At 41.6% G+C, this 14,174-nt stretch overlaps 2 protein-coding genes across 7 annotated transcripts; one reads left to right on the top strand and one right to left on the bottom strand.

The window, feature by feature from the left end:
- Positions 1-167: 167 nt before the first annotated feature.
- On the bottom strand, positions 168-4,865 carry VPS29 (VPS29 retromer complex component). Of its 2 annotated transcripts, XM_030500831.1 has the most exons (5): positions 4,725-4,857; positions 4,261-4,272; positions 2,172-2,363; positions 1,533-1,768; positions 168-1,365 (listed from the first exon to the last, which is right to left on the bottom strand). In XM_030500831.1, exons 1-5 carry the CDS (start codon positions 4,725-4,727, stop codon positions 1,248-1,250), a joined length of 561 nt encoding a protein of 186 aa, XP_030356691.1. In that variant the 5' UTR covers positions 4,728-4,857; the 3' UTR covers positions 168-1,247. The 2 variants fall into 2 exon arrangements, with proteins under 2 accessions (XP_030356691.1, XP_030356692.1); XM_030500832.1 differs by lacking the exon at positions 4,261-4,272 and having other exon boundaries at positions 4,725-4,865.
- A 9-nt stretch (positions 4,866-4,874) lies between these two features.
- RAD9B (RAD9 checkpoint clamp component B) lies at positions 4,875-14,009 on the top strand. Of its 5 annotated transcripts, XR_003993663.1 has the most exons (12): positions 4,875-5,106; positions 5,253-5,323; positions 6,204-6,353; positions 6,852-6,966; positions 7,903-8,002; positions 8,876-8,982; positions 10,672-10,778; positions 11,227-11,291; positions 12,175-12,297; positions 12,661-12,907; positions 13,221-13,468; positions 13,594-14,009. XR_003993663.1 is itself a non-coding variant. In XM_030500810.1 (11 exons), exons 1-11 carry the CDS (start codon positions 4,947-4,949, stop codon positions 13,347-13,349), a joined length of 1,248 nt encoding a protein of 415 aa, XP_030356670.1. In that variant the 5' UTR covers positions 4,875-4,946; the 3' UTR covers positions 13,350-14,009. The 5 variants fall into 5 exon arrangements, 3 of the variants coding, with proteins under 3 accessions (XP_030356670.1, XP_030356668.1, XP_030356669.1); XM_030500810.1 differs by having other exon boundaries at positions 4,875-4,980; positions 13,221-14,009; XM_030500808.1 differs by having other exon boundaries at positions 13,221-14,009.
- Positions 14,010-14,174: the final 165 nt, after the last annotated feature.

The raw sequence follows: 14,174 nt of genomic DNA, 5'->3' as shown, positions 1-14,174 counted from the left end.
GTTCCACTTAGTCACTAACCTTCCTTGAATAACATGTGCCAAGGTCTTCTTTTCAACACTGTTCTTTCTCTATGTCTGCAGCAGGACAAAGCAATAGCCACGTGTTTCACTGCATGAAGTAGCAGTTAGCCAGAAGTCCCCCGAGATACTAGGCTGAAACACTGGTCTCTAAGGTAAAGCAGATTTATTTTGAATAGAAGTTATTTAGTCAGCTCATTACAGAGTAAGGGTTCTAGCTGATCCTTTAAACTAATGCTTTTCCATAGAACTTAACTCAAAGCTTTGTGACAAATATTGCACAGCTTTTTGCACAGATACCACACTGGAAAGAGCCATAATACAAAGGCCAGTGACTGCAAGGTAAATAGGCCACCACTAAATGTTCTTCTGCAGAAGACAAAAGTTAAAGCTGTGTTCTCATTGGAAAGTTAACAAAATGGGAGCTGTTAAAATATATCCAGTTCCTTGCAGGCATGAGAAAGGAAAGCCCAACAGTCTTGAACAACCCATATCTTAGTCTCCAGTAGTAGCATGAGTGTCATATGGAATTACATATTTAAAAGCTCTGCATGTGGAGCAAAGTGTGTGTACATGTAGTGTCAGACATAAGCCATAAATAAAGGAAAGCCTCTCTTCACTGATTATAGATTTAATGAGACCATCATTCATTAAAGCATAGTGGTATTTGAAACCGCTTTGATTATAAAAAGACTAAACTTTCTACAGTGTAATTACTACTGTAAATTATGAGTTCATTGCAATAGTTTCAGAATCTATCAATCCATTTTATTCTTCCAACTTAATTGGGAATGTTAGATTGAGAAAATTAAATATCAACTGGATTCTGAAGCAAACGTAACATGGCTCCAGAGCCCCCAATCTTTTTGTTCAAGCCTTTTACAATTAAATATCCTTCAGAAGTCACCAAACAGAGCATGGGGCATTCTAAAAGCACCTACAACTAGTGTATTTTTTTCTCAACACCAGTTCATAAAGCTTCATTTTTCTATGAAGTGGAGTTTATTACAACATAAAGGAACAGTACTTAAACAGTTACTTTAATGGAATATTTTACAAATCAATTCATACAGAGAAAAGCAAACACAATGTTGTTTTAAAGTTATTACCAAGAAGCTACATTGTTTAAGCTGTTAGTGAGTAAGGGTAGGACTGTAAACTAGCAATCAAGTATTGGAACTTGCAGTTCAGAATGAGATGGTAAAAATACCAGACAAGACAAAACATGTTTAAGATTTTTTGTACTCAATTCTTTCTACTTTCACATCATCTCCAATTAGTTGATAGACATACGTAACTACTGTGGAAGCTTGGATATCCATCAGCACAAATGACGGAATGATGTTGCTGGAAAGAGAGGGAAAAATTCATATTAATTGTGAGTATATAATGACCTCAGCAGTGTTTCACTGCTATTATCAACCCTTCCTCTCCCTGACATTTAGAATGTCAACATTAACTTTCATAATGAGTTTTGTAGTTATCCCCACAGACAATTCCCATACTTCACTTACTTCTCTAAGGCATGATAGGCTCCTGTAGCTGATCCCGGATTGATATAGAACTTGTTTTCATGTTCAAATGCCTCAAATTTGTGTGTATGTCCTGAAATTAGGATGTCCACATCAAACTGCCTCTGTAGCAGTGCCAGGCTGGCCATGTCACCCCAGGGAATAACCTGATGGCCATGAATCAGCCCAATTTTGAACTGTCCAACAGTGACAACTTTCTGTTCAGGATAATTCAGGTTCTAAAAAAGAAACCAAACACAGATTAGATGTGCAGACTTACAGTTTAAAAACAACTCTATGAAACACCATGAAGACAGTGGGAAAGCTTCTTAGACTCATATCACAGAATCACAAATCAGAGGTTTGGGTTGGAAGGGAGCTTAAAGCTCATCCAGTTCCAACCCCCTGCCACAGGCAGAGACACCAGTCAATGTGACTGGCTCTACTGCTACACAATGAGAGCTACAAAGCTGCTTTTATGAACACTGGAGACTGTGGCAGGATGCAACGAACTTCAAAGGTCTGACAGCAGCAAGTCCTGTTGCACCAACCAAGCTCAGTTTGCCCACTTTTACTTGAATTACAAATAACCCTTTATGTAGATGGACAAAACCAATGTCAATATTAGAGAGAGGACACTACCTCATCAAAGTCTCCTCTGACAACATGGACGTCCCCAGCCAGAGTCTTGAGGTAGTCATAAGTGTCCTTGGTGCAGAGGTTTCCCGTGCAGAGGATGTGTTGGATCTTCCCTGGAACCAGCAGCTTTTTGAACTTGGCTGGGAGGCTGTTGCATCGATGTGGAATGTGAAGATCTCCCAGTACTAACACCAACTTAGGTGTCACCACAAGAAAGAAAGATCGTTACAAGATGCTTATTAAGACAAGAACCACAAGCAAACAGAAAGCTTTGCAATGTGTTCTTCAGTTTCATAACTTGGCATTTTGATGTCTACTAGAATAAGACTGAAATTGTGATGGAATATTGTTATATTGAGGGAAAACAGGGCCCTTACTACCATAGTCATTACCCAGAGGGGGCCTTACCAACACAACAGCCTACAGAATCTCTTTATTTTGTTGCTGAAAGCCATTGCAAGGTGCAACAACAGAATATTACTACTTGATGTATTTCACACAAATTTAGGAACTACCATAAACTATCCCTAACACATGTTCTCAAGCACAGACCTGGCTAAACTGTGGCCAATTCTCCTTAAAACTCAAACCCAGTTTCTTCCTACTTTAACTAACTTGTTCTCTTATCCAAAGAAAAAAATTAAAAGGCAAAAAAAGAACTGAAAGTTTGCAACGTATGTTAATAGCTGACCAGAACATGAAGCTTGTTCTTATTGAGAACATGAAGCTTGTTCCTTATTGAGGAATCACTGAACAACAGAGTAAGACTAATAGATTAAAAACCACTGAACCAGGGCACTGCAGAGAAGATAAGCCACACTACTAAACATCCTGCACAGAGTGCTATTACCAGTTCTAGATACTTGTAGTTGCAGTATGACAGCTGCAAGGAGAACACAAATTTAATGGGGGCTTCAAAATTAAGGATTCAGCTGAAGTAAGGCCGTAGTTTAACAGCACAGGCTTTAAATGTGCAAATAAAGAATTAATGCGAGCAACAGCAATAAATTAATTATGCAAAAAGGGCATGAAAAGCTCTATAAAGCATGGGATGTGACACCACTGCGCTGCAAAAACACTGGATCTACAGAGTCATCCCTGTTAACTTGATGAATAGCTCCATAATAAAAAGTTTATCTTCCAACCATAGCACTTTGTTAGTAACAGTACCTCAAATGACAGCCATCAAATGCGCTTGTAAAAGACGCAGCACACACATATATATAAGCAGTAGTAACTATGCTAATAAATCATCTTTTTTAATATTTAATTTTGATATTTTTAGGCCATGCAGCTGTCTTCATGCTAACAGGCATCAAAAAAAGCAAAACTTGGGTGGCTTTTTTGTCTGGGTTTTGGTTTTATTGGGGCATTTCCAGGCCATCATAAAGCTACGCATCTTCAGAGAACAGATGGATGAAAGTATTGGTAAAGCAATACAAGAGGTTTTGAATCAATGAGCTGCCAACTTAAAACCAACCCAGAAGAGGGGAAAAAAAGACAGTTTTTATAGTCTTTCGAGAGTAGCCAGTGAAAAATACCCTTCCTAGCATCAGCGTAGAGCTGGTATAGTTGAATGCAAGTAGAAAATGGGTAATAAGTGATTTTGATTATTAAAGTAGCAACAGATAGATTCTCTGACTGATGCTTGAAGGACGTGGACAGGCAATGCCAGTTATATATTTAATGTTTAGTAAAACTACCCTGCCACTCAAATCACACAACCCCACTGAAGTCAGCAGAGTGTGCGCATTCAACAAAGGCCATTTCCTTTGCTGACAAAGTGGCCAACCCCATATTTTCCCCAAATCACATTTGAGCACCCATTAATTACAGAAAACTTGGCAAGCTACAGTAACAAAACCTAATTAAAAGCACTGAAGCGTTTTTAATAATCACAGCTATCTGCAGCACGAAACAGTGGCAAAGAACGTTATGCCATCTGGCTTTTACTAGGAATTTAGGTGCAATCTCGAGCATGGTTTGAACAGCAGCCCCTAATTCACGTCTCCCATCTGACATCCGTATCATCTAGGAACATTGACAAGCCCTTACCACCAGTGTTAGCAACAGCCAAGAGGAGTAAACTTACTCTGTGCCCAGCCTTATTGGAATGGAGAAGTTGATTGCAGACAGGGGGGGGAATGAAAAACAGGGTGAACCATGATCAATGTTAAAACAAAAGAAAGCAACAGAAAAGAAAACACAGCCGAATGAACAGGCAAATAATAATTAATGAATTGTTGATGTTATGAAAGAAGCGTTAAAAAAAAAAAAAAAAAATTAATTAAATTAAAACTCGGCTCCTGCGCGCAGCCCCGCCAGCCGCAGCCCCTCAGCGGGGCCGCCCCTCCTCAGCGCTCCCCGCCCGCCCTCCATCTACCTCAGCTCGGCACCACTGGGGGGGTTTTGGGGCGGCGACCGACAGAAAACATTCCCCGACCGCGCGTTCCCCACATCCCGCGCCCACCGCGCCCCGGGGGGAAGCGAGCCCAGGGCCCTCCGGCGCCACGGGACGGTGCCGGGGCGGACCCGGTGCCGGGCCCCGCCGCTCACCATCCTGCCCGGCGCCGCGCTCCTCACAGCGCCCGCTGCGCCTGCTCCCGGAAGCCAGGCCGGCGCCAAACACCCCGCTACGGCGCCTCCGAAGGGCCAACACAGCCCAAAATGCGTTTCTCCGCGGCCACCTTCCGCCTACATCCGGGTCTCTGAGGAACGCCCCGCTGCGGGCGTTTCCCGCCCTTTTTGCAGCCGTCGTGTGAGGGGAGGGGGGCGGCCATGAAGTGTGTCATTGGGGGGGCGCACCTCAGAGGTACCCGGGCGGCGGCAGGCTCCGATCTAAGCGGTTTATGTGGGAGAAACGGGCGCCCCAGAGCGGGGTGCCTCAGGGCGGTGCGGCTAAACGGGCATCAAGGAGTTTGTGCTGAAAAGGGGAAGAGTAAGGTTTTCCACCCTGTCATTGGTTTTCTTTGGAATGCATAAAACATTCGTAATGTTTCCTCTTAAATTAGGCTGGAGAAGATGCAGTATGACACTGTTGTTTTCACTTAGAACGCATAATGCTTTGTTTTCTTTTCCTGCCAGTGTTTGGAAGAGCGATTCATGCCATAGCACGTATTAGCGATGAGTTTTGGTTCGACCCCTTAGAGAAAGGTGTAAGTGCATTTGATTTATTGTAATTCAAAAATCTCTCTTGGAAGCACAGTATTTACCTTGTTGGATAATGTGTTGTTTTCCTACAGGTACCCTTCTGCCTGCATCCCTCCACTTTCAGTGTGGCCAAATGCCATATTATCTGTAATTGTAATTACGCAGATTACATCAGGGAAGATTCATTCCACCTCTGCCCCTACTATTCGATTCTTTGTTCCCCAAGCCTGAGCTTGTCCAGGACATCTGGATTAATACCATGGGTCAAAAGGTTTATGTTTTGTACCCCGTCACAAGCTGCCTCTAAACAACATGTTTTTGAACCAGGATGACTCAACAGGAAGGGTGCATCCATTAATATGCCTCTGATTAATCAAACTCCATTTCCAGCAAAATTAGGGTTTTCTCTAGAGGTTTCTTAGTTAAAAGTGATCAACTCTCCTTAACTTGCTGGGAGGGTGGGAAATCAGAAGTGGAGATAATTCCCTTTTATACCTAAAGAGTTTTTGGGGTGCTGGTGGTGTCTTTGTTCATTTGTATGTGCTGTGTGGATGGGTGAACAGGAAGGTTGTTCTAGAATAAACTTGTCCTTCAGATGCCTCCAACTGAGCTCCAAGTGTTTTGGTAACTCATCAAAGGTCAGGGCCACTTAAATGTCCATAGACTGGATTCCTCTGCCTATATTATACCAGAAATAATATAGGTGATGAGTTTGACCATGATTCTATCCATAGTGCATATGTATTCATTTTGAGATAGTGAGATTTAAAAGTTCTGTGGTTCCTGAATGGCACTGAAGCACACAGATTTTTTGTTACAGGTTTGATACAAATAGTTTTGAGTTAATAAATATTAATTAATAAATTATTTTACTTCCATTTTCAGCTTGCCTTAAGGTCAGTGAATTCTTCAAGGTCAGCATATGCATATGTGTTCTTCTCATCTATGTTTTTTCAACATTACTGCTGGACTGCCCTGCCTCAGCCACGTCAGAAGGAAAAGCAGTTATCTCCCCCCTGTAAAGTGATAATCAAGGTACATTTGAATGGATTATGCACAGCTTTGTAAGCAGCAAATTAGCCCAATTTTCCAATGAAGTTATAGGGGGAGGCTCTTTAGAGGTATGTGGATGGCTCTAAACTAAAACACTTCTGAGCAGCTCTGCAAAATAGAGTGTTAGTATTTAATTACGTTTGGAAGTTGTACCTCCTAAACTGTGCCCTGCAATTCCCAAAGTCTGAGCCAGCTTAATCTCAGGATAAAGGAATACCACATTTCTGCCTCTGGAGTGTTTCTCCTGTAGCCTTCACAACCAGTATGAGCCAGGAGAGCTTTGACCAATTCTTTACCAAACAGCTCTGTTGCCCATGTTTTGGAATAGCGGGTGATGATGGCAAGGATCAGTGCCTGCTTACAAAGCAGTTTGGGGAAGCAATAGAAACAAGAACTTGAGATAAACCATACAAAACTAGGGAAAATACACTGCAAAACTGCTTAGTAACCTCTGCGCTAATTTGTTTGTTTGTTTTACAGTCAGTTCTTCCTGTATTTAGATGTGTAAATGTGCTGGAAAGGAATGTAGAGAAATGCAGCATTTATACAAATATTAATGATCATCACATAACTTTTCAGCTCCTCTGCAAACATGGTAGGTTACACATCTTCACAGGAGCAGCAGCAGTTTAAAAGAGCAGGGCAGCACAATATTGAGTGTAATTAGTAGCTGAATGTTCTTGATGAACATTATGCCAAACACTTTCAGCCTCTTCACATCATTATTTATATTTATCATCTGCATCACCTTATTAAAATGAAGTTAAAACAGGCTTTATCAGACAAACAGTCTTCAGTTCAGTAGTTAATGCACGCTGTATATTAATTGCCAGCCAACTGCCTACAACAATTAGAATGAGGCCGGAGTAAATTCTTAAAAACACACATTATGGAAAGGGAGGGAAATCCTGGTTTGGTGGAGGATTTACTGGGTCTTTCCCCTTCTAACACAGTTATTCAGCATGGTAACAGGTCTGACGTCCTCAGTCCAGCAGAACACCAGGTGTATTCCTCAGCAATAGTCTTTGCAGAACTCATAAAGAACCATCATCTATCAACACAACTTGATGTGATAGCTTGTGATATCTGTGTGATAAGCAGTGGTTTATATCATTAAAAATCTAGCTTGCATTACTAATAACGACAAAATATATTGAATTAGGGAAAGACCATTAAGCTCTCTTAGCTTATGCTTATCTAGAAATAGAGATCTGATTCTACCACCATTTATATTATACCACTTAAACACTGAAGCATTTCCCCCCCCCCCCACATTTGTTGCACTTGTTGCTCTTCACTTATTTGTTGTGAATTCTTAAACTCAGATGCTGGCAGGACATAACTAATGGGATGAAGGAAGTCTTTGATGGCAGGTTAATGCAGTTTTCTATTTGTTAGTGACATTTCCACACAGCTAGAGTAAGTTTAGTTACTTTCTCTATTGAGATTTCCTAAAAGCACAATTAATACTGAATAAGCCAGTTAAAATGACAGACCAGCACTGATTTTTGTTCATATCCTTTACACTCAGGTGTTGTAAAAACATATAACCTGACGTTTCAAGAATGTGATCCGTTGCAGGCTGTTTTTGCAAAGCACATGTGCCCCAACGTACTTAAAGTCCACTCCAGGTAATGAATACAAAAGTATTTTTTCTGGGAAAGAAATAAAAAGACTCCTACAGGAGGCAATACTGGTGTCATAATCATTGACACAATCAAAATCTCATTAGGGCACAGACAAAAATAGCAAATTCCTAAATCCTGTATCTTACTGCTTGATTTTTCACATTGCAACTTAAGAAACTGGGCTCATTCTGCCATTAATCCCACTCAGTCTAACCTTGAGAAGTGTGTAATGTCTACTTTGAATTCACACCTTTAACCTACTTCCACCTATGACAACTAAAGCAGTGCTGGAATGTTACAGGTAAAGAATCCAGTGGTAAAAGCACAATTTCTTCGGTGCAATAAGGCAAAGCTCTGCTTGTCAGTGTAAGCAAAGAACAGTTCAGCTGTACTTTCCCTGACAGCATTTCTATAACACTGTTTCTGACAGTGTTTCTTGTCACAAGAATCAGCCATTAAAGGTGAATAAAGATCTCTCATAGATACTATGTATTGTGTTTATAAAAAGATTATGCAACTGTAAAACCTGCAAGCTTTTGAATAAAGAGTATAGATCACTGAGGTTTGCTCAAAACTGTGATATATACATGTGGAAAGGTAACACCAATATATGTATGTGAAACTGAGCTGGCAGCATACACAGGCATCAAATACAAACAAATTTGCTTTTGTAATGACCGGCTGTATTCTTAGATGTCTTCTGTACCTGTTGCTACATAAATCAATTAAAAAGATACACACACTGTAGGGGGTGCACGTTTCAAAGGCACCTTTGCACCCAGTACTGCCCAGGAACTGTTTTAATTTCTCATGTGAGTAACAAATGCAGGCTGGGACTCTGTGGCAGGTATTTTAATGTCGAATGTCGTTTTACAGGCTGCTGGCTGATATCGTGATTCACTTCCCGACCAGTCAAGAAGAAGTAACTTTATCAGTTACACCGATGAAAGTTTGCTTCAAGAGTTACACCGAGGAGGACACTGGTAAGGAAACAGTGTTGGGACTTTTCAAACAGGCGAAGTAAAGGATATTGGGGCTTTAAAACAGTATTGGGACTGTGCAACAGGTACACTACAGGAATAACAACTCACAACATAAACAGAGAGTGTATTTTGTGGTTGAATGAGATTTGTAAGAGAGGGAACATACATAGGGAGATTCCAAGTCATACTTCCACTCTCTGGTTTTAATATATTTGAGGAAAGTATGTTTTTAATACCATTTCCTGGTACCAGTGGCAGATATCAGAGTGAGCAGCCAATTGAAATAAATTATGCCACTTGCCGTAGGCTTGAGCAGAGCAATTAGTGTGCTGCAGGAGCAGAAGTGTGGCAGCAGACAGGCAAAAGGAGATAATTTTATGTTTTGAAAAAGAACTGTTTAAATCTGAATACCACAATTAGAGAATTGATAATCATTACAGTGTATTTTAGTGTAAGGGCAATACAGCGTGTTAGCTGGCCTAACAGTGCAGTGCTGTGCCCTGCCATTCTCAGCTCTCCAGCTGAGATGAGAACAATCTACATTCATGGGGTGTGACTCAAACTAATTTTAAAGATGTAATTGTGTTTCTGAAGTACAGGTTCTTGTATATCATATAATAAAGGGATGCTTCTCATACTTGCTTATGACCAAAGCTGAGGATAATGACCTAGAAAAAGATGACTGCCTAGAGCAGAGGTGGGGACTGTGCTGGGAACAGGCTAAAGCAGTGGAGAGCAAGGATTAAGTGGTGGAAGATGACTGGAGCGAAACAGGGAAGAAATTACTGAGAAGATGCTAAAGAGATTACAGTTTGAATGACAAACTTGGTTATTTTAGAAACATACGCTTACAAGGATTATTGTAAGAAAGGTGAAAAAATAGCAGGTAAAAATATAATGAGATACCAAACCCTTAAACAATCAAAGAGAAAAAGGAGGAATTACAAGCATTGTTGCTGTTGTGTAGCATGTGATGCAATATACTGCCTGCAGCACATGTTCTGTATGCACTGAAACAAAACGTGTCCTTTGAACGCATCACCTGGTGCTGGCTTGGGTTTTTCCACATCCAGGTTTAACTTTCACAGACACACATTACACCTCCTGCCCAGACTTGTTCTCATTTGCACATGTAGGTTCTGCCTTGCAGGAGCTGCTGAATGTGTTACAGTTCCCTCTTCCTTTCTTTTCATGCACCTAATAACAACTATGGGCTGACCTGATGATAAGAAGCAACAATTGGCACCTGAAACTGAGGAGCCTGTTTCCTGTTGCCACTTAGGAACAGGAAAAGATTATAATTTAAAACAAAGAACCTAAATCCACCTTCATTGTCCTCTGATGATTGTCAGCAATTATGATTAATCTCTTAAAGTCATGTGGCACTTTGATCTTCCCATCTATGCAACAATAAGCAGCTGGTAATACTATTTGTGATGGATGCCTGTAGACAAAGCAGATTTGTGAGAGCAGCAGCAGGTATCGGGTTAGATCACACAGTGGAACATAAAACAGGTTTAAAAAGCAATTTAAATCTATATAATACAATGTAAGTAAACTGAAGATTGTATTTTACTTATATCACTGTTAGTCACTCTAAAAATACAATTACTTGTTCAAATGCTGCTGTAACAACCTCAGGGTTATAATTTGTTGAGTTCAAACTTGACTCCTTGTTATTTTAAACAGATTTTTCAAAGACAATGCTTACTGAAGTACAACTGAATCCAGATGAGTTTGACTACTTCCAAGTTGGAGTCGATTCTGAAGTGACTTTTTGCCTTAAAGAATTGAGGGTAAAGTAAGAATTTGTCTTGAAAATAGAACTTTTCCCATTTACTTGCTTGACTTGACCAGGACAATGTGGGATAGCCCTGGATGGGCTCCATCAGGCCTCCTGACCAGAGGCACCATTGCACCAGCTGGTCAAGGATTAGGTTTAAAACCAGGATCTTCTGGACACCGGGGAGTCCCTCACAGTAGCCTTTGAAAGGCAGCAGAACATTTCAGACAACAAAACCAGGCAGGTACACTGTGACTGCACTGGGGCAGCATTGTGGCCACAGAAGTTCTCCATGTAGAAACTTCTTCGGCAAAGCCCCAGGCAGGGATGGCACGAAATGTGTTCTAGAAGCAGTTGACTTTTACCGTTTTTTGCCAGTAAACAACATGTGGGATAAACTTACATTCTAATGTTAATCTTCTGGGTTTAATGGTGCTCAACCACCCACCCCTTCTTTCCAGGGACTCCTGGCGTTTTCAGAAGCCACCAGTGTTCCTGTCTCCATCCATTTTGACATCTCTGGAAAGTACGTTTGGGAACACACCTGGCTAGAACTGCTGCAGTTACACCTCGACACTCAGGTTTTGTCCACAGGTTACTCAATATTTAACGGGAACAATAAAAGAGATTTAATTTTGTACCAAAAGCTCTATTTCTAATCTGTGATACAGGTTAAATAGTCTGTTATTACACAAAAAGCGCTTAACATAGGCACAGCATTACTAAGCTGCCCATGGTGACTAATGAGCACCTAAATAGAAGTCACCTGCATGCTTCAGGCTCTCGGACTAATCACGGAATCAGACTTGTTTGGGTTAGAAGAGATCTTAAAGCTCATCCAGTTCCAACCCCCTGCCACGGGCAGGGACACCTTCCTCTAGACCAGGTTGCTCCAAGCCCCTGTGTCCAACCTGGTGATTGGACCAACCTCATTAAAATATAGACTGTTATATTTTACACTGAGAAAATTCATTATACTGGAAAAGGAAATACTCAAATAAATTGAGAACTTGCCTCCACTTCCATGGACCAAGATTCACACAGCTGTTACTGAGTGTTTCCTAACAGTGTGGGTAAGAAGTTACCCACATCAGGGCAGAGGTATGCTAATGCAGGCAATGGTTTTATTTAGGAGTCTAAAGAATAAGTTTTCTGTGTAAAATATAATTTTAACTGTTAAATATCTAAAACTAATTTGACTAAGTACAATACTGTGTAGTGTAGCATTTGCTCGTTGGTGCGTTTAAATCTGCAACCATCTTATATCCTTCAGCAGCAAATACATCACGTTTTCAGCTCTTCAGAGGAGGCTCGTTTTAATCTTTATGTCTAGAATTGCACGAGCTGTTTCCTCCCACAACACGTGTAATTACACACACTGGTTTAAGTCTCTGAATATCTGTGTTTAGACCAGTTGCTTTCAGCATTGAGGATCTGGTGCTGGAAGCCAGCTTTATCTTGGCTACCTTGTCTGACATTGAAAAGGAGACGACTTCCCAGCAGCCGCCCAGCTTTACACCGTGGCAGGAAAGGTAACGGTGGGCTGCAGGGAGGATGGAAAATTGAAGTTTAAGTGTTCCAGCCAAGCCAGATGTAAGATGAAAAGGAATTGGCTCATTCTTGCAGGGTACTGAGTCTTTGTTCATAGGAAAACAGTGAATTAGCCAGGTTCAGGAACACCTTAGGAGCATTTACAGCAATAAAACAGTGCAAGAGAGCACACTCTGTGCTAGCTTCTGTTTTCTTTTGTCTCCACAGGGTTATTGCAGTAGGAGGGGAAGGGAAGGTACTTGTTGAGAATCCATTCTAAAGCCATAATGATTTCACTAATGGAAAACAGACATACTATACACATAAAAGCCAGTTACTAACCTGACCTACTCTCTCCAATCCAGCCTGGAGACACATACAGAGAAAGCTGGAAACGCCTCCATGGATAAAGACAGCAGCACGCAGGCAAATGCTTCCAAAAAGCCGCAGAGGAATGGAAAGACCCCGAGCGCGGAGCCAGCGAAACCTGCGAGTCCTTTGGTAAAACAAGAGAGAAAAGTCATTCCTGGAGCCACAGAGGGAGATACAACAGGGGTAGAAGGAACAACCACAGCCCATGCAGCACTGGCAGGAGAGTCTCACTACGAGAAGGTGAGGAGACTCCCAGTTCTGTTTAGGGTGGAATAACTCAGCTGGTGTTTAGCTACACGTAGCCTGGGGGTTACTACCTGTTGGTATTCAGTTCTGCCTGGGGCCTTTCAATGGAAGCAGCTCTCTCAGCAGCAGAGCTGACAAAAACCACCCCCACCATGTTTAATGCTGGTAATACTCACAGGTGACGGGTCTGTTTTAAATGGAACTGCTGTAGACTAATAAAGATCTTAAAGTAGCAAAAGCTTCAGAAATAATTAACCCCAAATTCTGTATCACAGTTTCTGACTTGTGTAAATATTGTATTTTCCAGTTTCATTCCTTGTTTTTCGGAGCAGTTTCCTGTAAGGAGGATGCCGTCAGTCACACCTTCCATAGTCTAGCGACAGCTAGCGACTCTGAAGAGGATTTTGGCAACGTGCCGAGCTCCCCGGTCGTCTAGTGCCATGAAGCGTTTGAACCTAAAGACTATTGGGGGTTGCCTTGAAAGATGAAAGAGTGGTTGATGGGGTAACAGTGGAGCTGTTTCTGGTTCTAGAAAGTTCAGCTGCTGTTCTGCAAGTGAGAACTTGATGAAAACTCTTTGTGTTCTGAGCTGTTGTGGTAAACAGCACTTTATGAAGAACTATTTGGAGTCTGGGAAGTGGAAATGCCCCTCAAATGGTGCCTGTTTGTTTTTTTTGCAGGACAGATACGTGGAAAAGGACAGAACTCAACTCAATACTGAGTACTTTGTCAGTTAAGAGTTTACTCACTGGTCACGTTAACCACCAGCACAGATCATCCTAAACCGTTACCTGCTGTTCTAGTGTAAATTTAGGTCACGACTGACCAGGTTGGGGTTCGTTACGTGCTGTGTAGGAACAGCTTTGCCTGTTCAGCGCATGTTCCTAATGGAGAACTCACCACTTGAGGCTGGTTAAGCTGCTGTTGTAAAGTTGAGTGCTGGAAAAACAAACCCATCCTCTCACTCCAGCAGTGCCGGACACGCCACTGCTGGGGAAGAGCCGGTGCTTTTACAGGATTGGTGTAGAACCGGCATTTCCCTGGGTAAGTAACGTTGTAGGAATGCATCTGAACCAATAAAGGGGATGTTCAAGTGGTTTCTGTGTTTCAGACTCCCATTACTCTTTTCCCTCCCACTGCCTCTTCCACCACAACTCCGTGGCGCTGTTCCCAAAATCACTTTGGGATAAAATACCAAATTTCCCCTGAAAATTCCTAGGAAAGCCCGCTTTCGTTCACACAGGGATTTGGGAATACCAAA

Source organism: Strigops habroptila, chromosome 11, assembly GCF_004027225.2.
Source record: "Strigops habroptila isolate Jane chromosome 11, bStrHab1.2.pri, whole genome shotgun sequence".
NCBI classification, from domain to species: domain Eukaryota; kingdom Metazoa; phylum Chordata; class Aves; order Psittaciformes; family Psittacidae; genus Strigops; species Strigops habroptila.
The sequence above is the reverse complement of the archived record's forward strand: the minus strand, read 5'-3'. Positions and strand labels throughout refer to the sequence as shown.